Raw genomic sequence first — 25,450 nt, forward strand, 5'->3', positions numbered from 1 at the left:
TAGAGTAAAACCAGAAATTTTAATAAACAATAATATTAAAAATATAAAATAAAATAAAAACATGAAAGATAAAAACCTCATCCTAACAGCTTTCTAAAATGTAGCAACAGCAATGCATCCATTTTTATTTCTGGTGTTTAGGTATAGCAGGTATTTATGCTTTCCAAGACTATTTGCAATGTCAATACAATTTAATTAAATTAGGTGGAAAACAACAGAACTATTTCTACAAGAGATAAGCAATTTATAAAAAGCACCAAAATACTGCATAACATAAATGAAATCAAATAAAAAACAAACACATTTATTCAAGACGTGATTATATAGTTGACAAAGTAGAAACTCAAAGAAGAAATAGTGTGTGTAGGTATTTCCTTATGTAGGACAATTTCATAAAGTGTTTAATGGAATGTCAGCTAAATAAATATGTCTGTTCCCTTATTTTCAAGCTGCAGGGAAGCATGTATAAGACAAGAAATGACAATTTTACCTTTTTCTCCCATTGCCCCTATCAATTATTGTAAAAGAGAATTTATTGTGTATGCGTAAGCCCAGCTTAAACATCTCTGTGCTAACACATGTAGTACGGGGAATACACAAGAGGAGTTAGAGATGTGTGCAGGCCTGCAGGGCTGTGACCCCATTGGCATTAGGGAGACGTGGTGGGATGGCTCCCATGACTGGAGTGTTAGTATGAAAGGATACAGGCTCTTCAGGAAGGACAGGCAGGGGAGGTGAGGAGGGGATATTACCCTCTTATGTCAATGAGCATCTGGAGTGCATGGAGCTCTGCCTGGGGATGGATTTGGAGCTGACAGAGAGCCAACGGGTCAGGATTAAGGGACAGGTGACATTATAGTGGGGTCTGTTACAGGCCACCTGATCAGGAAGAAGAAGTGGATGAGGTCCTCTATAGATAAATAGAAGCAGCCTCACATTCACAGGCCCTGATCCTCATGGGGATCTTCAACCACCCCAATATCTGTTGCAGGGACAGTAAAGCAAGGCACAGGCAATCCAGCAGGTTCCTGGAATGCATTGATGATAACTTCCTTCTCCAAGTGATAGAGGGGCCAATGAGGAGAGGTGTTGTGGTGGACCTCATTCTCACCAACAAGGAAGGGCTGGTGGGGAATATGAAGCTAAAGGGCAGCCTTAACATGACTGATCATGAAATGGGTGACCATGTAATGGTGCAGTTTAGCATACCGGGGGCAGCCAGGAAGGAGCACAGCAAGCTTGCCACTCTGGACTTTGGGAGAGCAGACTTTGGCCTCTTCGGGGATCTGCTTCATGGAATACCACAGGACAAATCCCTGGAGGGAGGAGGGTCCAAAGGAAGCTGGTTAATATTCAAGGATCACCTCCTCCAAGCTCAGGAGTGATGCATGCCAACAAAGAGGTCCAGAGAAGGGCCATGAAGATGATCAGAAGGCTAGAACACCTCTTCTTTGTGGACAGGCTGAGAGAGTTGGGGTTGCTCAGCCTGGAGAAGAGAAGGCTCCGGGGAGACCTCATTGCAGCCTTCTAGTACCTGAAGGGAAGCTACAAGAAATCTGGAGAGGGACTGCTTACCATGAAATTAGTGAAAGGACAAAGAGCAATGGTTTTAAACTAAAAGAGGGTAGATTTAGATAAGACATAGGAAGAAATTCTTTACTCAGATGGTGGTGAGGCACTAGAACGGGTTGCCCAAAAAAGCTGTGGATGCCCCATCCCTGGAGGTTGGAGGTGTCCCTGCCTATGGCAGGGGGTTGGAACTGGGTGATCTTTAAGATCCCTTCCAAGTGAAACCGTTCTGTGATTCCGTGTCTATAAAGTATACAACTAATAGCTTTCTTTTCATGATTTAGAATTTATGCCAGAAAATCACGTGATACTGTTCTCAGGCACAATATTCAAATTAGTCACTATGATGGCTACTAGCTGGGTCTCTAAGGGCCAGAGTAGTCTGATAAATATCAACTTTGTTTTGCTTTCAGTAGGTATAGATGCCATACATCAAGCAGGCCAGTATGTTTCTTTAATCTTCTAGGAAGGTAAAAAATCATACCCCCCAAAAAAAGTTAAAATTATCAATAAAAGGCATAACTTCATGTTATAAATGAATGATATGTCACTATACGCTAACAAGGAAACTTTGAGAAGAAATTTTTGTGACTAAAGTTACAGCTGTGCTAACAGTCACAGAATGGTTTGGGTTGGAAGGGACCCTTAAGGATCATCTACTTCTAACCCCCTCCCATGGACAGGGACACCTTCTACTACAGTCCATATAAAGTGCTTAATCTATTAAATTATTAAAACTGACTCCCCTTGAATATGTGATGCACAATTTTAAACTCAAAATACAGCATTTGAGAAAGATGTGCTACTGTGCAGTATTTCAACCCCTGACAAAATGAATTCTGAGATTTTTATTTTCCATTTGGTATGTTACGGGATACCCTAAGCTCTTCGCATTCTACAGAGACTATGCTTCAATTTAGGTATTTTTAATAAGCCCTCTTCCTTTTTTCCTTAAATACAGCTTTTGTTAGCCAGCACTAGCTAAACTGGAGACAACAGGGAATACCACTGAGCACAGCAATCCCAACTGTAATTATTATGAACAGGTTGATATATATGCATTATCAGCTACACAATTCATTGGCTTTGCATGAATGAAGACAGAAGTACAGCAGAGCTGCAACACAGGTGGGAGGAAAAGGAAATCAAAAAGTTAGTTATTTGTTAACTTTCTGAAGTGGCTTCACTTCATGGACTGCCTTTTTTCACTCATGGGACTACAGATCATCATTCTGCTCATTAATAGTACAGGAAAACAACGAAGGGATGAAATGAGTAATATATGTGGCAAAATTTCAAACTGCTGTATGTTTGTTCTTGCATATTCACGGCAGCTCTTCTCATGGTGGATTGCCTGTCTTAAGTTTATACTGATTTTAATATATTGTACTATGTAAAATACTAATATAGTGTATGGTATCAAGACACGTAAAAGTAGCTGTTACTCTACAGCAGATAATGAATGATGTTAAGCCTGCCAAACATTTCCTCATAAGACCCCATATGTGCTACATGTGATTTTTTCACAAACTAACCTATGCATTAGGTGTAGAAAATCCAACAAGGAATATGATTCTGCATAAGAACAAAAGATTAACAGGTGCTGCCTATATTTTATCAGAATTTCAAAATGGAACTAAGACTGCCACTACCTGCCACTGCTTGTTCAGCCTGGAGAAGAGGAGGCTCAGGGGTGACCTTATCGCTCTTTTTAGGTACCTCAAGGGAGGCTGTAGCGAGGTGGGGGTTGGCCTGTTCTCCCACGTGCCTGGTGACAGGACGAGGGGGAATGGGCTTAAGTTGAGCCAGGGGAGTTTTAGGTTAGATGTTAGGAAGAACTTCTTCACTGAAAGGGTTGTGAGGCACTGGAACAGGCTGCCCAGGGAAGTGGTGGAGTCACCATCCCTGGAAGTCTTCAAAAGACGTTTAGATGTAGAGCTTAGGGATATGGTTTAGTGGAGGGCTGTTAGCGTTAGGTTGGAGGTTGGACTCGATGACCTTGAGGTCTCTTCCAACCTAGGAAATTCTGTGATTCTGTGATACCCAGGCCAGCAATAGTCTCTATAAAAAACAAAGCAAACTTTTCAAAGGTTGGTGTAAGTAGACTGGTGTAAGTAGACTTTGAGGTCACTTCCCAGAATTTCAACTTTTTTAAAAACTAAAGGGTGTGAATTTTGCAGGGTTCAAGTTAGAATTTCCCACATGAAGTTCTTGGGAAAATATATGCAATTATCTGAAAAATACATGGCACAGAGTCTTCAATTAATATAGATAGCAAGGTTCAACAGTAAAATTCCTTATCTGATTATAATAGTTCAAGAAATGCACACAAAGCTCTTTACAGGACAGAATGGTTGAGGCTGAAGATACCTCTGGATATCATCTAGTCCAACCTCTTCTGCTCAAAAAGCAGGATGAATTAGAACAGGCTGTTTAAGATCTTGTCCAAGAAGGCTCTGAGTATGTCTAAGGGTAGAGACTCTACAACTTATCTGGACGAGTCCCAGTGTTCAATCACCCTTACAGTAAAATTTTCCTCCCATTTCTGTTTAAAAAAATTTCTGAATTTTCTTTTATGTCCATTGCTTCTTGTTCTCTCACTGGACACCACTGAAAATATTCTGCCTCTGTCATCTTGACTTCTTCCCTTCAGATATTTATATACATAGGTAATATCCTTGAGCTCTCTCGTCTCCAGGTTTTTGTGAAAGGTAGTTAAAAAGAAGGATGATTCTTACCTTCAATGAACTGTAGAATTCATCCAACACTAAACTCATAGAACAAGTCAGGTTACTGACAGGATGTTTCTTAATTCAGGACATCCTGAAAAGTCTCAAAGTCCTGCATCCATTCTACCGCAAATACAAATGTTTAGATTTTTAAATTAGTACCTTATGAAGGTTATTTGTCAAATAATACCTTTTCCTTGACTTACTCAATCCTTTTTATCTCTATAGTAAACATAATACTAAAAGAAATTGACATATATATATATAAAGCCATATATTCCTTTATATATATATATACACATATACATATATACACACACACAGGAATTATACACTTTAAGTTAAATTTAAATTGTTTGCCAAAACCCTCTCTCTCATTACCTGTCCACACAGTCAACATCCCATAGAGCAACATGCTATCCTTTTTCACCTAACCAGATCCTGTAATCTTTCAACGCCCCTAGGATGCCAGGATATCTTACAGGTTTTGGTTTGTTGACACTGCACAGTTCAAACTATGTGGCTGATTGGATAAGCAGCAGTTTACAGGCAGCGTGTAGTTTCTGCTTGGCAATTGAAATGGTTTTCTTCTTCCTCACTTGAATCAGGCTTTGATTTGGCTAAGTACTACTTCTTCCCTTAATAAATTAGCATAAGCAACAGGGAAGAGGAACAGGGAACTGATCAGAAAGAAAGGATTGTATTACCAGAAGAAAGGCATCAACCAACTTACTGTCTCTCAGGTATTAGTTCCATAAACTTTTGTGAAAATTGCTATCACAAATGCACTCAATGGTAGGCTACAACTTGTCAAATTTCTCAGTTGCTACTTAGAAAATCATGAGATGTGAGCTGGACTGATATAGAAGATGTAGACTAAACTACTTAATTAAGCTTTCAATATGTAATTTAAGCACTCTCCATAAAGGCACTAAATTTTCACTTTGAACATCCAAGTGTATTTTGTTCACTGTGATTTTTATTGAACATTACATTGAATGGATTTAATAGTCTAAATCAATATAATTTCAATATTCTTTGACTGTCCTAATTAAAGAAAACGAATGAACTACAATAATGACTATCATTTCTTTTCAGCTAGTATACATAAGATGACTGACAAACCAGCACAATTTAATGTATAAGGGAAACATTCATAATTATAGACTTGGTCAATAAAAGTGCATCAACTGTGCATCTATCTGACTTCCTAAAGAAACAAGAATGCTAATCAGTTCATTAGGGGCCTCTGGGTTGTGATATTTAGTGACAGGATGTAATAGCCTACTTGTCCATGGAGCCTAATTGTACTCAGGATGAAAAATTATTTCCAACAAAGCACCATCCTTCCTTTTTCAGATTTCCTGCTGATTTCTTTTTATGAGCTGCATGCCTTTCAAGACTTCACCATCATTCAGCTTTCCTTGTCATAGGAATAAAAGTAAAGACAGGTCCAGGCTTCATCATGCTGTGCAGGATTATCTAACCTTTACATCAAACCTTTTTTGCTTCGTAATTTATTGAAGCTCCTGTTTTTCCAAAAGTGAGCTTCTTTAATTAGTGTGTTCATAGACGTTACTAGAAACCATATGAAACTTTACTGTTCTGAAATTACTGCCGTTCTACTGGGAGAGGTAGTAGGTGAGGGCAAACTATTCCTGTTCATGCCATTTTCTGTTCAAAATACTGTTTGAATAGTGTAATATAATGAAATATATAGTATGGCTGGTTTTACTTGTACTGATTTATTTTGAGTAAGATAAAATATTCATCTCACCTGTTTCTGACAGCAATCAATACCCAATGATTAGGGAAAACAAGAAGGAAATAGGGTAAGTATAGCATGGTAATTAAACTGATGTAGTATTTAGCTTCTGACAGTCTCCAGGTTAGTCATTTTCTGAGCTAAAGCTACCTCTGGGCTACTGTGTTTTAGAGCTCTAAACATACTGTCTTTAGTTAACTATCTAAGCCTTATATGAAATTATTATCATTGTCTACAACATCTTGAAAGTAAATGCTACAGTTTAATCATTTGCTGAGAAAACTCTTCTGTTCGTATGTTCTACCCTTCTGGACAGTATTTTACATTGGTTATTTATAAATATATATAATAATTAATAATTATGTTCCTAGCTTTATTACATTTTTTATTTATTTAAATTACAAGTTTTTTTTGCTGCCCAGGGAGATGGTGGAGTCACCATTCCTGGCAGTATTTAAGAGATGTGTGGATGTAACACTTAGGGACATGATTTAGCGATGGACGTATTAGGTTGATGGTTGGACTTGATGATCTTTTCCAACCTAAATGATTCTATGGCTCTATGATTATAACCACATCTCTAAAGGCAGCTGTATATTAATTTATCTGTTTCTTCAAACCCTAGTCCTCAGCTTAAAAATGTAAAAGGTTATAGGATATTTTAAATGCCAGAATCATAATGTTTTTAGATTAAGAGGAGTCTAACCTTTTTCACAGATTTAATTTCTTAATAAACTTCATAGACCACACATCATTTTCTTAACCAAGCACAGACAGACTAGCTTTATTTCTGAGAATGCTGTCATGGATATGTTTCCCTTTAACCTCCTAGTAATACTTTGCCTCTTGGCTTTCAAAACCACTCTCCAAGTTCTCTTCTACACTATTGGCTTCTTCAGATACAAAACTTATGTTTCACCCTACAGAGACACCATGCTGGTGGGTTGCAACAAATCTCTCAAAACCACATTGAGCTGGAAAAGAAAGGCACTGACAGCAACAACAACAAAAAACAGAACTATTTCACCAACAAAATACATGACCTTACAAAAATTAGTAATAACACTGAAAGGTTACTGATACCTCAGAGAGTCCAGAGAAGGCCTAAAGCCAAGTTGTATACACTTTGGTTGTAGCTAGTCTACTGAAGAGGGAATTGGCCCTATGCAGCAATGACAAAAGCTAGTATATCCACTTGGCCTCAGGGCCTCTTGCCATCTTTTATTTAAGAGTATTAGATTAATCAAAAGCAACGAATAACTGTCTCCCAAGTCCTCCTATACATAGCAAAGTAGTCTTCCAGTTAGGTAATAACCTAACTATACCTACTAAGGAAATCTGAACTTGTCTCTCTATGTCTGCCAATATTTTTGCTTCCAGCATGTTCTTTGTGCCAAGCATATATGGCCAACACCTAGTAGGGAGGTTTAAGTTAAAGATAAATTTTCTTGTAGAATGACCTTCCTGTCACAAGGTTTCTTATGAGAGAAACAGGCAGTTAAGTTGGCCGTAGGGTTTGGAATAAATAGTGAGAAGAGGAATTTTGACAAAAATAAAACCAGAAACCTGTTTTCATAAGCTATGAATCTCATTTCAGCAATACGAGAAATTTTGTTTTCATGGTTGCATGTACAAAATCATTCTCAATGGTAATGCATACACTGCCAAACAAACAAACTCAAGGTGATGTACATACTTCTCTAATATATTCTTATGAGAAAAATCAATTAAAGTCAAGTGCTTAACAGTCCTATTTTAACTACTTTTCACTAAGACACTTATACACAGAATAAGACCTGACAGCATTTTTCCCCTCATTCTATTCATTACAGATGAATAGTTTAATTAGGCTGTTCATGTATTTAGTTTTTGAGAGAAGAGAGTTATATTTTTTCAGAAATAAATGCTACAGACTAGATAAAAGCTAGGCAAAGACATTTAAAGTAGTGCAGTTAAACTACTTCTGTGTGTGTTTTTTTTTTTAAGGAATACTCCAAAGGATATAGACATTTTTGCTACAAACTTATCGTGCTTATCTTCAGCAACTGGAAAAGTCTGCAAATCCTTCTCAAGCTGTTGGAGTTGCCTCTCCATATGCTTCAGGCTCTTCTCCAGGTTTTCTGCTGAGACTAAAATACAGTACATTAACTCTGTTAACACCTTAAGTGAGAAACATTGTTTGTAAAATATGCAAGATAAACCCTTATCCAAATCAGCATACATTTTAAATTCTGAAATAAAAGCAGACTGACCAAATTACAAGATGAGGGTAGCCACTTTCCAATGCTCTGTTCTCCTCGCTTACACAGTTGCCTCATTCTGATTAGATGAATGCTGTTTGAATGCTGAATTTTGTTTTATTCTTATGCTTAAGATATAGTACTGCTACTAACAGTCTGTTTTAAGTAACCTGAGATATACATATGCCAGTCTGTCTCTTCTGATTAACTAGAGGGAAAGTTTTGAAATGACGCCAAGCACCACAGAGCTTTCCTAAATCTCATTCTGTTAAAACAGAAAAAATACCAACATTTGTATGGTAGGTCATGAAGAAAATAAGACTCTCAAAAACAGAGAAAATGGGGTCATTAAACACCTGTGTTTGAAACTGAAAACTCAACTTCTTTGTTTGATAGCACAATACCTAATAAGAAACACAACAAAATCTACCAGAGCCAAAGTGCTTTTCAAGGTAGAGGGAAGTACAGACACTGAGGTGAGCCAGAGCAACGTAGCGCTTAGGAGAATGAAAAGAGCAGAGAGAAAACATGAGGGATTTATAGCAGGATGCAGAAAAACTGTAAACTTTCTTTATCAGAAAAAGAGAAATTCAACTTCCAAACACTTGAAGGAATGCATGGAAGTTGAACACTTGACCTGTAAATAGTTGTTTAAAATATCAAGACCATAATGGTAAGATCAGGGTAACTCCTGTTAGCATGTATTCCAGCCTGGACTTACAGTATTGAAGTCAGTTAAAACTTATTTCCTGTCTGTTTATGAAGTAAAATTAACACTTCAACATGTTCCATTGAAAAAAATATTTAGAGAAGAACATACTTTGAATTTTAGTCCAATGGCACACCTTACTTTTTTTTTCCATCATTTGTTCCGTTCACAATACCCTGTACCTATAAACATAAAGTTACCTTCATCTACAAAAACACTGGATAAAGCTTTTGACCCTATGAAGGCAGTAAGATCTGCAATGGATCCATGATTTCCTCCTGAGTAGCATTATGTGATAGAAAATGAGATACACTCACTGCACACATCTTTCTCTCAGAGAAGTCTGACAAGGGTCCCCAAATGACTGGATTAAAATGTTGCATAGCAACTACAATTCCATTCATAACAGAAAGGTTAACACAAGTATAAAATGATCAATGATCACCTGTGAAAATGCTAATGCAGCCTAAAAAAAGCCATTTCTATACAATCATCATTCTTAAAAAGAATAAGGGAATATAAATGTATGTTCACATTATAATTTAGAACTCAATTCAGTTTATAATCATAATTTAAAGAATCCGCTGTTTACTCTAACTCACTGCTTTCCAACAATATGTCAGACATGGCAGATTTTCACTCAGTGATTGGCAAACCCCAATCATCACCAGATAGGTCATTTAGCTAGTTAAGAAACTGTTTCAGAAACAGAGCTAAAATTAGAAGGTGCCAATGCTAACTACAGATGTGTTTCGGTCTTCACAGGTTTCAGAAACCAACCTGTTTTTAATATAAAGTCATATTTTTGCTGGCAAAAGAAGCCTTTGGGAGTGGGCACACATAACTTTAAGACACAAATTTACTTAGAAAGCTCCTAAGAAACACAGAATATATATCTTGTGCTTAATATTAACTACCAAAATCAGATAGTTAATATGTTAATATTCACAAAATAGCTTGTCTTGCCTTAAAATGAGTTCATAGCAGAAAATTAAGTTAACATACGTAATATGAGAATGATAAAACCCAGCAAATACACAGGTTTAAAAAAAATATGCAGGTAGCTGCTGAGAAAGAGTCACTTGCTTTTTGCCAGATTAATAAAAAGGATCTCAGTGCCTAGAGCTGATTAACAGGCTGTATTATAACTCGGTGACAAAGCACTGAGATTTTCAAATTCTTGCTTTCAGCAAAGCCATTTTTTATTTTGTTTCCTTTAGTTCTTTTGACCTTGAACAGATATGTATTTGATCAAGAATTTTACATCTCTGCCTCATTCTGTAGCTGGTTGTTCTTTTTCTCTCTGTCATGATTTTAAGTCGTTCCTCAGTATAAACATTCAGCATTCCTGTCATTTCAGCAATGCACATCTACTAGATATATTTTTCTCTAAGACTATACTTCTGTTGATAGTCTCACATAGAGGCTAGCTTGCAACATATTGGTATGAGTTTGGAATTATTGTCTTAGCAACTTTAAATTAAGTGAAAATAGTTGAAAAAATGAAACTATAAGTCTAATCAGCCCTTGAAAAAAGATCCCATGAAATACTTACTGGCATTCACCCATGCCCTCTAGAAAATAAGGTAAAAAATCTGAAGTGACATAGAAGAATGGAAGAAGAGGAATGTGGGCTGGGGGGAACAAACTTTTACCCCTAATCCTGAGAGGATTCATATATAAACCCAAGCAAATCTGAAGTGAACAACTGATATAATATGTTTGGAAACTAAGTGAAAGATGAGGGGTTTGAATATTAGTGAGCCCACAAAAGCAAGTTGCTTGATGAAATACAATGCATGCGTGGCTGAAGAATATCTCATTTATACCCTCTGAACTCTCTTATCCTTGTCAAAAAAATTAAAGACAGTAATTAGACTTCCTCACTTTCTGCTTTTCAGGGTTGAAACAACTTTATTCTTAATGTTACCTCTCTTGATTCAGGTTTCCTAATACCATGACTATTCCAGAAGCCTCTGTACCTGCATCTGTATTAAAACCTCTCTACGTACCATTTCAGGCTCACCAGCCCTTTTAATGTTTGCATTTCTATTCCTGCTGGAAATACCTTATCTGATTATCTTCAGGTAAAATATCCTTTTTTCTTGACCAGAGCTCTTATTACAGTATCAAGATGCATGATCTTGTACTTCATACTATCGACTTTCATTTCTTTTACTCTACATCCTCAGGACCATTCAGTAATGACAATCTAATCTTCCTCTCCACTGACAATACTGCCTAACTGTATGTCAGATATGTTTGTTGCTTCGATACCGCAATTTTATTTTGTTGCCATGTTCCTTTTAGACAGCATTGTACATTTCTTTCACTTTTTATTCTAATGAACGATTTTCCATTTTACATTATATCAAGTGATTTTCTGAAGTCAAGATAGATTTCATGTGTCCAGAAAAAAAAAAAAAAAAAGTCAAAGCTAGCAAATTAGTCTATTACTTTTTCTATTCATTTTCATTTTATGCCATTCTGATTAACCTCCACATGTTTGATTATTCTTTCCTCCAAAAACTTTCATATCATTAAGGTCAGATAAAGAGATGTGTAATTGCCTAAAATCAATCCTTTCTGCTCAGTTTCTTAGATGTTCTGTAATCATACAACACTATTGTAGCCACAGTAAAACTTGGTAAAAATCGTACTTATTGAACTTTTAGTTCCATATTTCAGTTATCTCAGAATGCAGAAATGGAAAATGGTATTTACAACACGAGTATATGGAACTCTTATTTTCTTTAAACAAATTTCTATGGAAACCCTTTCCTCTCCCCCACCTCCAGATCATTATTCTTGCTTAAAACTAAAGCAATATTTCTTCTAGTTTTGTGACAACACCCCTTTCATCTCTAATCCTAGAAATAACTCTTTAAAGCAAAGCAGTACTACTTGTGTTCTCTTTCATTTATATTGCTGCAAACCTTCAGTTACTTTTTGCAACATATATTTCAGCTGGTGTTTTAGAAATCCCAAATGCTGCCCAACCTCTATGACAGTTTTCTTGGTCACCATCCCCATACCAATACAATCATCTTCTCGCCTACGGCTGTTTAGCTTTTTTTGTGCTATTCTGGCCACTACATTCTGAGGTGGAGAGAGTGACAGTGACATGCTGGTCTCTGGCCTGATGTGGAAAACTGTACCATGCAAAAAAAGATTCTGACAATGTTTGAACTTCACGGATACCAGAGAGTGGACAAAGCCCACTGAGTGATTCTGTAAAATTGTCAATACACTATTAATGTAGTATTTGTTTAGTATCATCGAATGACAAAATATAGCCTTAAAAAAAAAAAAGCAAAACAAAGCAAACAAGAAAAACCTTCATTGTCAGATGGTCTAGAGCACTAACACAGAAATAGTATGTAAACACAGAGGCAAAGTATTAGGAGGTTTCTGTAAACACCAGCTATAGTTAGTGGAAAGAGCTCAGCTATAGTCTCAGCTATCCATTAACTGCAATAAAATGTAGTTGGATATATTCACTCAAGGTCACAGATGAAGACTAAAAATACAGCATGTATGCTTTATTGTTCCCAAGATGACCTCCTTCTCTTGCCTTCTACAGACATAGTCTTCTTTTCTTGACTTTTCTTTTTTTAAATAGGTGCTATACATTACTCTTGTGGATTTTTTTTTCCCAAAGCTCTGATAATGGCATTGCCTCTCAAACCTGAGGACTTTCTCTTCTGTAGGCACAGCAGCCTCCAGCTGCACACATGAAAGCAAAAGCTCCCTAAGCAGGATTTAATTAATTTTCTCCTGTTTTGAATTCAAATATAAGCACAGTAGTGTAGCATAACTGGTAAACAATGTATAGACGCTTTTGTACCCAGGTTCCTAGTAACAATGGTACTATTATCTCTAGGAATAGACCTCAGACCTTATACTAGCTGAGCCCTATAGTAACTCCACAAGATCCCTGGTCTGCTGTCTTGAGAACTTTACGTGCAAAAAGAAGCTTGGTACCACGTCTATTTTTATGATGCACAGTTTAAGCTCAAAACATGAAAATATGGGCAAAAGTTGAAAACTGATTCCCCCAAGTGATGAATAATTGACCAGCAGTGAATTGTCTATCATTGGATTGCTGTTGAAAGGAAGAAGCAGCTGCTAACCAAGGGGAAAAAATGGCCAAGCAGCAAGATATGACACCTGCCACAGCACAGGAAAATAATATCCCTGTGTTGCACAGTACACATGTGGATAATTTGGAGGAGGGAGAGAAAGACAACACACGCATCAGTTTTGGTTTCCTTCACTGAAGAGCTTTTGAGCCTCATCACCTCACCCCTTGGGAACCAAGACCATGAAGTACTGTGCTGACTGCAGGGTATATATATTCTCAGCTAATTTGGGATATCATTGTTAGTAACTGCTTTCACCATGCAGTAATATTGATTTATAATAATTAAGAATGAACCATTAGCATGAAATGTTAATAAATATCAGTCCAGTAAAGTTTTAAACTTTAAAACTGATCATATTTATCAGTCTTCTAAACAATCCCAACACTTAAATCTCTAATCTTAAAATAGCTGTACAAGTAGAGAGACACACACATATAGATGCACTTACAACACTTGCTTATTAAAATTAAACTTTCTCATCTTCAAGAGTCTAAACATCTTCACAATTTATTCATATCCAATTCTTTTCTATAACATTGCCCTTTCTGCCATTTTAATGCTTCTCTTGCAAACTATTTCTGCATAACTTACTTGATGTTTTTAATTTGTCTTCTAGCAGATATCTACCCTTTTCATTATTCCAGTACATAAATAATACTCTATTTGTCTAAATCTCACTACTGCTTAATACTCTTTTTACTCGAGTCTCTCTCTCTCTCTTTTTTTTTTTTTTCCCCCCAGAAAAGCCAACAAAAATAATTTTCAGATTACAGACATGGGAAAAAAAAAAAACAAAAAACAGACCTCTCTTGGTAACAAGTCTTCCAGTTATTTTGCATGGTCATCATTTGTGAAAACTACCATTTAAGGCAGATGAACATCCCAAATATAACTGTAAGTAAACTGGAAAATAAACCTTGCATTTAAAAAGGGCACCTTTCTCTCAAAATAAAATAAAATAAAAATTAAGATAAGGTGTTCAGCATATTAGTTACAAATATTGTTCAAATAAAGCTCTGAATGGATGACTATTTCACATCTGAGTCTGCTATGAGAACTTACATAATTGTGCAACCTGCAAAACAGGAATCATCTGTTGATTTTGGTACTGATTGAGTGTAATGGAGTACGGAGTAACTCATGAAGTTTGTACTGTTTTCTGAACATACAAAAAAGCCATCCAACAAACAGTAATCCTGGTTACCCTGTGAATGTGCTACTTAAAATAAGAAAATAAGATAAAACAAAAAGCCCAAGCAATCAAGCAATACATAATTGAATTTTTTTTTTCATACTACTTAGAAATTTGCCGTAAACTTTTCAAAATTCTGTAATAAGAAAAATGTTCTTTTTGACATATAAATTGTGCTTAGCACATACATTAATATTGCTCTCTCAAGCTGTCCTAATGTTTTTAAATGTTGGAGGTGGGAGTGTTGTGCATTTGTTGTCCTGTTGCTAGAAAACAGAGAGGGTCTGGTGGGAGATGTGGTGATTGGTGGCCGCCTCGGTCATAGCGACCATGAAGTGGTTGAGTTCAAAATTTATGGTGACAGAAGGAAAAGTGCCACCAAAACCTCATCCCTAGATATGGGGAAAGTGGACTTCAGGCTGCTCAGGGAACTAGTCAGTAAGGTCCCCTGGGAAACTGCTCTTGAAGGCCTCGATGTCCACCAGTGCTGGTCACTCTTTAAGCGATGCCTCCTAGAAGCACAAGATAAGGCAATTCCAAAATATCGCAAGTCAGGCAGGCGGGGCAGGAGGCCGGCGTGGCTGACCAGGAACATTCTAATGGAGATTAGGCGGAAACAGAGAGTGTTTCGCTACTGGAAGGAGGGCCAGGCGTCATGGAAAGAATACAGGGATGCTGTTCGTGTTTGTAGGGAGAAAGTTCGAGTGGCCAAAGCACAGCTAGAGTTGAAGCTGGCTGTGTCTGTGAGAGAAAATAAAAAGGGTTTTTTAGATATGTAAATGGAAAAAGGAGAACTAAAGAAAACATAGGGCCACTCCTTGATAGGGAAGGTCTCCTCACAGACGATGACGTAGGCAAAGCAGAGACGCTTAACGCCTTCTTTGCCTCTGTCTTCAATGCCGATGATGGGCTTCGGGACCCAGGGTGCCCTGAGCTGGAGGGCCGGGACGGTGGGGATGACAAACTCCCAACTGACCCTGAATGTGTGCGGGATTTGCTACTCCACCTGGATCCCTACAAGTCCATGGGTCCGGATGGGATTCATCCCCGGGTGCTGAAAGAGCTGGCGGATGTCATCGCGGAACCTCTATCAATTATTTTTCAACGATCCTGGGAATTTGGAGAGGTCCCGGTAGACTGGAAGCTGGCAAATGTTGTGCCAATTTTCAAGAAGGGTCAGAAAGAAGACCCTAGCAATTACAGGCCTGTCAGTCTCACGTCAGTGCCTGGTAAAATCATGGAGAAGTTGGTTCTCGGACTCATTGAGGCGCACCTGGGGGACAAAGCAGTCATTGGTCCCAGCCAGCATGGGTTTGTGAAGGGTAGGTCCTGCCTAACTAACCTGATTTCCTTTTATGATAAGATCACCCGTATGGTGGACCAAGGGAAACCAGCTGATGTGATTTTTTTGGACTTCAGCAAGGCTTTTGACACGGTTTCCCATAGGATCCTACTGGACAAAATGTCCCCCATACAGCTAAATAAAAACATCATACGATGGGTGAGCAATTGGCTAACGGGCAGGGCCCAAAGGGTTATGGTAAATGGAGCTGCGTCAGGCTGGCGGGCGGTCACCAGTGGGGTCCCTCAAGGCTCCATTTTAGGACCAGTACTTTTCAATATTTTTATAAATGATCTGGATGTAGGAATAGAGGGTATTTTGAGCAAGTTTGCTGATGACACCAAACTTGGAGGAGTTGTGGACTCAAATGAGGGCGTAAAGGCCTTGCAGAGGGATCTGGACAGGTTGGAGAGCTGGGCGATCACCAACCGCATGAAGTTCAATAAGAGCAAGTGCCGGGTCCTGCACCTGGGACGGGGAAACCCTGGCTGCATGTACAGACTGGGCGATGAGACGCTGGAGAGCAGCCTAGAAGAGAGGGATCTGGGGGTCGTGATAGACAGCAAGTTGAATATGAGCCAGCAGTGTGCCCTGGCAGCCAGGAGGGCCAATCGTATCCTGGGGTGCATCAAGAACGGCATCGCTAGTAGGTCAAGGGAGGTGATTGTCCCGCTCTACTCTGCGCTGGTGCGGCCTCACCTCGAGTACTGTGTGCAGTTCTGGGCACCACAGTATAAAAAGGACATGAAACTGTTGGAAAGTGTCCAGAGGAGGGCTACGAAGATGGTGAAAGGCCTTGAGGGGAAGACGTACGAAGAACGGCTGAGGTCACTGGGCCTGTTCAGCCTGGAGAAGAGGAGGCTGAGGGGAGACCTCATCGCAGTCTACAACTTCCTCGTAAGGGGTTGTCAAGAGGCAGGAGACCTTTTCTCCATTAACACTAGTGCCAGGACCCGCGGGAACGGGGTTAAGCTGAGGCAGGGGAAATTTAGGCTGGACGTCAGGAGGGGGTTCTTCACAGAGAGGGTGGTTGCACACTGGAACAGGCTCCCCAGGGAAGTGGTCACTGCACCGAGCCTGTCTGAATTTAAGAAGAGATTGGACTGTGAACTTAGGCACATGGTCTGAACTTTTGGGTAGACCCGTGCGGTGTCGAGAGTTGGACTTGATGATCCTTAAGGGTCCCTTCCAACTCAGGATATTCTATGATTCTATGATTCTATGATTTTAATGAACCTAGATTAAACTTCACTCTCAGACTTCGTCTCTTTGTGCCATAGATGGGGATCAGAAAAAGCAAATACCAGACAGAAGCAGTGATTCACAGAATCAAGGATTGGTTGAGGTTGGAAGGGACCTCTGGAGGTCATCTGGTCCAATCTCCTGATTCAGCAGGGACACCTACAGCAGGTTGGCCAGGACCATGTCCAGACAGCTTTCAAGATCTCTGTGGAGGAAGAGTTCACGTGTCTGGGCAACCTGTGCCTTTGCCCCACCAGTGAGTATGCTGGGGATGGGCAAGAAACTGGGAGGGAACACAATCAGGCCAGCTGACCCCAACTGATTGTTCCATACTGTACAGCGTTGTGCTCAGCAATAAAAGCTGGGGGGAAAGAAGCAGGAGGGGAGACATTTGGAGTTATGGCATTTATCTTCCCCACTAACTGTTACATATGATGCTCTGTTTTCACAGGCATAGCTGAATACCTGCCTGCTGATGGGAAGCAGTGAATGGATTCCTTGTATTGCTTTATTTGTGTGCACAGTTTTTGCTCTCCCTAGTAAACTATCTTAGCCTATGAGTTCTCTCCTTTTACTCTCCAGATTGTCTTCCCCATCCCACTGGTGAGGAGCAACTGAGTGGCTATGTGATCAAGTGGTGCTTAGCTGCTTACTGGCATTAACGCACAAAACAAGACATTACAGAAAAGATGAGGTTAAAATACTTCTAATATCAAAAATAACTATGTGATAATGGGAATTCTAAAAAAAAAAAACAACACCTACAAATGTATGCATTAACAAAAGTGTGAATATTAAACGTACATGTATTAGCAAAAGAGAGTTCAGGCAGCAAACACGTTAAGTATCTAACCCCCAAAATTGGTAAGACAAATTCTTCCTCTCCTTCATTTAAATTCAATGCTTACGTGTTTACCAGTACTTTCCCAAGATTTATTTTTCTTTTCCTTCGTTCAGTGAACATCGAGTAACATTTAACTAAACATTTACAATTCTCACCTGGAAAGCTAACTAATAGCAACACTTGCAATTTATTACTATATGATTTTTTCTTCCAAAATATATCAAAATTACAATCTGGTTCCTACTTTAAAAAATATATATCTAATTATCCATGAAAAAAGTCTCAAAAATGAGAAAATAGCTAATCTACTTAAGAAGTAACATTGAGTGATGACTTTTAGAGGAAGAAAAACTTGCAGTTTTACACAGTTACTAAAATGTCAAAGGAATACTATATATGGTTACCTGTAAGGCCTGAGTAAATTATAGTCAATCAAAGAAAACAGCAGCCTGAGTAAATGCAATATAAATCCTTAGAATACCATAAAATAAGAAATTAGTGAAGTGCACTAAATTACAAAATATTTCTCATCTGGAATACTAATAGAAAAGTAGGAAAGTCATTACATTTAAAAGAAGAGACAGCTTTAATTATATGAATCTTCAGAAACTGTCATATCAGTAAGCTCATTAGCCACAATGAAAGTTCCTCCTGCTGATCTAAAAGTACTTAAAAAACAGGGTTTGTTATACTTCAAAGCAAAAAGGTATCTTTAATTCATGTACTGTAGCAGTGAATTAAGCCTACTTCTAGTATTACAAAAGTAAAAACTGTAACTTTAGCATGTAATGGGAAAAGAAGGGCAAATTAAATACCCTGAAGTAAACTACAATTGCACAGGTAAAATAAATGTTCTTTGCTGCTTCCCTGTCAAAACTGAATTAAAAAAATTGAAATATATTTTTCTAAAGGAGTAATTAATGTACATATTTTGAATGTTTTCCAATTTAAAGCGTACCATAAACTACATGTTGGCTTCACAACCTTCTCACTGCTTTTAAAGTCTTGCAAGCGATGTTAACAGTTTAATGTACAACACTTAGTGGACACTGTTTAAAGAAATGGAATGAGCAAAAATTTATCTTGTAAAAAGGATAAAAAAAATTGCTAAACATTTTAATGTTTTAATGTTCACATCAGAAATAACTTGACAGAGAAGTTCTAAGAATGAGCTACTATGAAATATGAAAAGATATAAGGCAGGCTACAAAAGGTGTGGCTGATAAAAAGACAGTTGTATCATTAAAGAATTCTAAAAGGGAGAAATTTGTAGAAGACTGTCAACAATGACATGATGGTGGGAGAAACTGAAGATCAAACCTAAAAACAATAAAGAACCAACATGCACAGTATAATTCCATTTTTATACAGCGTGTTCAACTTAAAATTAAGGTGCAAGTGCCATTTGAACAACATTAACAGAAAATCTTTATTTATAATTTAAAGGACACTAGCAAATAATAGCTTTATCCCGCCTATAAAATGTGAAATCAATGTATTTATGGAAATAAATATGCAGATAGGAAATAAAAACAGGTCACAAAAAAAATGCTTGCAATAAAGAGAAGTATACGAAAAAATATTCTTATGAAATTTCACTAATTTATGCTTGGGAATCAGTTTTAAAAATTACTCCAGGGCACAAAGTTCAGTAAAACCATGAAGAGAATGGCATTCCACCACCTCCACAAGACCCTAACCATTGCTAGGACAAATGGCAGAGAACAAGATTTAGAAAACAACACTGAAAGAAAATATGGACAAAATGGTTCACAAAAAGAAAAGATCATTATATGAAGTAAGCCCAGCAAATCATGATGCATTTTTTCACCCAACAGGTTTCACTAACAAAGCAGCATATATGTAAACATAAAAGTCCTAGCAGATGACAGAATAAAAGCCAGGCTGGCTTCTTTCCTTCAGCACTGTCAGCAACCTATAAACCTTAAATGTAACCTTTGGATCCAGCAGTTCTTCAAACTTACTGGAAGTCTAAACTGCAGCCACAATATACAACTCAGGAAGAATTATTCTTGTTAAGTGCCAACTACTGTTTCCTGGCATAGAAGAGTAACTATAAGCCCTATATTCAAATTCTACTCTAATATAACCATAATTTCTTCTGTAAAAAGTGTATTTGGCTAAACGATCACGAAGATAAATGATTTTGGTGACTTCTCCTCTATTGCTCTCCCTAGCAGCCATAATGACTCTTTGTAATATCCACTGTGTTTTCCGTCTCACTGTAGAAGCCACAAGGTGAATTATTCACCATTATTCTTGGCCAACTTGTTAGTCTTCATCAGCCTGTCCATAGGTTACATCAAACCAGGTGTGTCCATTATGTCAGAACCAAAGACTTAAGACTTTTTTTTTTTTTTTAACTGACCTGTTGGTAAGCTCAAGAAGAAATAAGAACTTCATTAAAAATTTACTGTACAAATCTAAGTGCATATTAAATCAACTTGCTTGATAAAAATATACTTCTGCAAAAGCACTAAAAGGTTTTAAAATTACATGAACCATATGTAGTCTTTGGGATCTGCTGGATTTTCCAAAAAGGTAGTGCTGAAGGAGTCTTCAAGACAGAATGGACTTTTACAGGTAGGGAACCCAGCATATAGCAAGACTGTCATACAGTGAAACTGAAATGCAAAATATGTCTCATATAATACACTGAAGTAAACTCAATGTATAAACTTGAAAACAAGGCCATTGATTTTCATCCTACAACATACTCAGTGAGATCAAAGATTCATCAAATCAATACCAGATAGCTAAAAAAAGAACAGAAAACCTGGACTAACTGGTGATTTTACTGACTGGACTTTGAATGGTCATTGTTTATATCTCAGAAGCTTTACAAAAGACAATCAACAGCTTCATAGAGGATGGTTGCCTACACTGAAATACTGGCCAGTAATATGGACCATTTTAGTTATTCTGGCTAATATAATAAATTCAAGCACAATAAAGCCAATAATATATGATTAAGGAAAAATCAGTTGCCAGTTAACAGCAGGTTCTATGAAAATAACACATAATAAATATATATAAAGAAGGAAATCCTATTTTCAGTGCAAACAGTTAGATGAGGGTCTTAAAGCATTTGACGGATATTTAAACATACTTGAACTTCTAAATGGTTATAATCCACTAACCATAATTGGAAACTTTAGGAACCATGATAACAGAAAGCAAACTCAGTGTGAGTGACCACTATCTCGAGTTCTCTCTATCCAGAACAGTTTTTGGAAAGCTGCAGCCTACATCTGGAAGGCTGAATGAGGCACAAGAGCAATAGTGTACAGCGCAATACAGATAAACAGCGATATTCTCTACACTGACATAAACTAGAAAATGATTAACTGAGACAGCCCATCCAATCTTCTTTCTGCAAAAGTATGACAGTGCTGGGGTGGTGTCAGTTTCTAACTCCATGCTTAGTCAGTTTAAATTACTTAGTCTGTGACATAATATGCAGAAGGATCTCTTAATTACTAAATTAAATGTAAAAAATCTGCTGCTGCTTATACTGAGATTCACTACACTCTACATTGCATGATGAAGCAGTAAAAAAGGAAGTCATTTTACAGACTTCCAACGCTACTGTTGCATGAGAAATATACATACAGGGAAGACAAAAGTGTTCAGATTCACAGTTAGAAAAGATTAAATGACGGTATAATAGACTTTCAGAGTTTCTGAACTAAAAGACACTCAGTAATAATGCTGTATAAAAGACTGAAAGATGAAAATGGTTTAAGATCTTTTAATAGAAAAAGACTTTTAAAAGAAATCTGTTTTGGACAATAAGTCTCAAAGATACGTTAGAAGAAATGTAATGGAAAATCCTGTAGTTAATGAGAGGACTGAATGATACACATTATGTTAAACAACACTTGTAGCAGCTCAAAATTGTGATCTATGATTTGAAGAATATTAATGTGTACTTAAAAATGTTAGCATAAAACAAACATCTCACATTAAAAACACACTGCAACGCACTCAGAATCAAAAATTTAAATTACTTATACAAACCTTTACAGGTGAGTTATACAAACCTTTACTAGCTTTATCTAAATGTTGAAAATCCTCAGTAAAATTCAGAACATCCTGATAGCTTTCTTCACACACTTCTACAAGAAAATGGAGCAATGTTGTTTTTTGATCTGCTGACTTCGTGTCTTTCAGCTAGACAGGAAAAAAAAAAAAGTTAAAATGCTGAGAATTAGATTACCTCAATATTTTGATAATTAATACATATTACTAATTGTGAATACAAAAAAAGATAAGAATGAACTGTTGAACTTGAACAGCTCCCAAAGAAAACCCCAAGTAATGGATTTTTTTATTTCCATCCTTGCCAAAAATTCCTAGGAAAAAATATAGAGAAAATTTTTCTCTATATACAATATATATTTTTGAGTTCTGTACTCGGAAACAGTAAACACTTCTCTTTTAAAATATAATTATTTAAGCAATATAGCAATGTTTGTGAAACTGAAAAGACTTGCAGAAGTGCAAACAAACAAAAATTCAGAACTAAATCAGCAAATTCTAACAATGAATGATGAACACACCCACTCCATTACATGATTTCTTATACATGAGGCTAACCCTAGCCTACTATGATGTATGTGGTGAAAACTACAGTTTCAGCCTGCACCAAGTTCTAGTTGTTCTCAACTCTCAACAAGGGCAAGTGAGTTCACAGACTTGACTGTTCAAAACCTCTGACTTCCAAAATTGTTAAACATTAACTTCTCTGCCCGAATCATTTATACATACAAAATGATTTTAAGTCTGTCCATTTAAAACTTGCATCTATTTGTGTAAAAACACTAACTGACAATAAGTAAACAGTCATACATTTCTGCTGTAGCCATCTCTGCTTACGTGAGACTTTCAAATCCACAGAGAGATTTTTAGAAACAGAAAATGGCATTATATGTCATTCTAAAATGACATCTCATATCAAAGTGCGTGTTACTTTTAAAAAATACTTCTGCACGAGCTATTCAACAAAAGAAGTACACGTACTTAAGCACATATGAAGTACACACACATCTTAAATGGTTGCCATAATTGCACACAGATTTGTACATCTGACTACCGGGGAAAAAGTCTTTAACACAGTATTAGAACTAGCGCAAAAAATGTAGAAAATCTACATTAGTTTGCTTCAACTTCAAGGTTGTTCCTTAGTTTAGTTACCATGAAAAACAAAAGTTATTAGCAAAGCATAGCGGCATAAGAGTAACTACAGCAACAAGGTTGAAAGAAAGAATGACCTTCCTTTCCAAAGAGAGTTCAAAACCAGACAGAGCTATATGGGGATTACATCTGAATAAAGAACTGAAAGCAAGATCGATCTCAATTTAAATATACATACATATACATAATATTTGTATTACCACAGGTTTCCCATGATTGTCAATTTTTTGTAAAGAGATTTTTTCCACACTTCTTGTGCTTCCCAATATACTCAGAGATCACTTAAAGTGCACTTGATTGATGTGATGTAAAAACCAGATAAGAGTATATTGTTTGCTTTTCCCATACTGTCAAATTAAATGGAGAATTTTTGATGGTGCTTATCACTGAGGTTGACATTTCATACTTCTCTGTTAAAAGTCAGCATTTTATTTTCAAAGATCAAAATGATACTACTTTAATAAATCTGATGAGATATATGCATCCATAATGTTTACTTTTTCTTTCAGACAAATAGATTAATAATAATGTGAGACAATTTTCAAAATAAACAGAAAACGGAACACACAAAAAACAACAACAGCAAATATTCTAGGGTCATTGCTGTATGCAGTGTTATAAAACAAATTACTTCTACTGTACTGGGATTCTCAGTGATAAATATCTGAACTGTTGGAACATCACACAATTTTTACAATGTGACGCTGTTTAAAATGCACGTAATTAGCAAAAGTTAGTTTTAAAAATAAACCAGTGTTATAGACATGCATTTATTCTTAATTTAACAGTATTTAATAAGTTATTATTAGCACACCAATATTATAACTCTCTTCTGAGAATATGCAGCAGACCTATTATAATTATTCATGATATAGGGAGAAGGCAAGATAGGGGATTATCTTTTGCAAAGCAGATATTTTATATAGCTCTCTATGCATAGCTGGAGAAGAGAATGAAGAACAGCAGATAAATCACCTATTCCACAAATATTACAGAAGCCAATAGCTTTGAAGGACAGAAGTGACTGCGAATTTCTCAAGTTCTGTGAACCCCTACTGAAAACTGCATTGCAGTCTACCAAGCAGCCTGCAATTTGCAGATTTCTAGTTTTTGGGCCAGGGAGTATAGGTTTGGGTGGGGTCCTCTTTGAGGTTTTAATAATATGTATATATATGTGTATATATATATACATATATTTTAACAGTTGAACCAGTTTATTATTCTCAGAACAGAGGAGATTATGTGTTAACCAAGACACAACACATAATTCAGAAAAATCCAAAAAATTTCACATACATTCTTTTACCTCTGTATTTCCAGACAAAGTGATCTAAGACACAGTTTCATAACCAGTGAAGGCTTGGCACTCACGGACTTCCTAAATGAGGCCACAATTGGATGAGGTGAATTAGGAATTGGTGACTAGAACCCTGATAAACATTGGACTGGATAGTCCAGGGTTAACTCTAAAACCCAGCTGTTCAACAGTGAGGCTAACTAAATAGGCACAATGAAGCAAGCAAGACAAATTGTGATAGAAATTGGATCTTGAATTCTTTATCAAATGTGCTGATATTTTGGAATATCGCCATGTATCATGAAGGAAGAAAGCTCTTGATGATGAGCTGAACACCTGGTAGTATTGTAGTATTTCAGGATTTGTCTTGGATGATGCTACAATATAGCATTCTCAGGTGACACTGGTAGTATTACTTCGCTGAAAGAGGTCAGATGGTAAATACAGACTCACAATGATTCTCTTTCTGGAAATGTCACCTTTCAGAACAGCAAGTCTTCAACTATATCCAATGGGAAAGATCTGAAATCCTACAGATTATCTCTATAGTGGTCATAGTCCCTGCTCTGCCTGTGCCATCAGAACCTGTAATAGCTGGTCTTTCTTTATTAAGTCATCTTCAACTATATTGACGAGGCACTACCCTCCAACGCTCCAAATAAGTTTTTAAACAGTGTGGTCTGGCATTTACAAACTAGTGATGTCAAATCAAATATATATTAAATCTTTGTCATTTGAACTTTACTTTTGTACTTACAGATTCCTTACATAAATGAAATATATTGAATACCATCATATAAGCTTATGCATAATTAATGAAGTGCTGAAAGGCACAAAACAGACGTTTCTAATCATATGACATGATACAATGACAAGGTTCTGCTGTTCTAAGCATTCTGATCATGAGGAGCAAATTACCTTTTTCTGTAATAGCTTAAAGCTTTCTATCAACATCACCCAGTATATAAATATATTATATAAACACTTAACGAGTATTTTTTCTGTGCAGGTTCGATGCCTACTGAGTCCCTTTCAACCTGAATTATTCCAGGTTTCTAAGAAACCCACATGCAGTTACCAACTAGTTAACTAAATACTGTAAGCAAATTATTATTTATTTCAGCTTTTAATTTGGCCTCATAGGGATTCGTTGAGAATC

At 37.0% G+C, this 25,450-nt stretch overlaps 1 protein-coding gene across 1 annotated transcript in view; it reads right to left on the minus strand.

Annotated features, from left to right (window-relative positions):
* DIAPH3 (diaphanous related formin 3) overlaps positions 1-25,450 on the minus strand; it is a 237,025-nt gene that overhangs the window by 83,300 nt on the left and 128,275 nt on the right. Inside the window, exons 22-23 of the mRNA XM_082771110.1 lie at positions 21,842-21,971; positions 8,067-8,192 (exon numbers count right to left, since the gene is read on the minus strand). Coding sequence (XP_082627236.1) covers positions 8,067-8,192; positions 21,842-21,971 — 256 coding nt within the window. The remainder of the gene's footprint in view (positions 1-8,066; positions 8,193-21,841; positions 21,972-25,450) is intronic.

Source organism: Aythya marila (genome assembly GCF_965140915.1).
Source record: "Aythya marila genome assembly, chromosome: 1".
NCBI lineage: Eukaryota > Metazoa > Chordata > Aves > Anseriformes > Anatidae > Aythya > Aythya marila.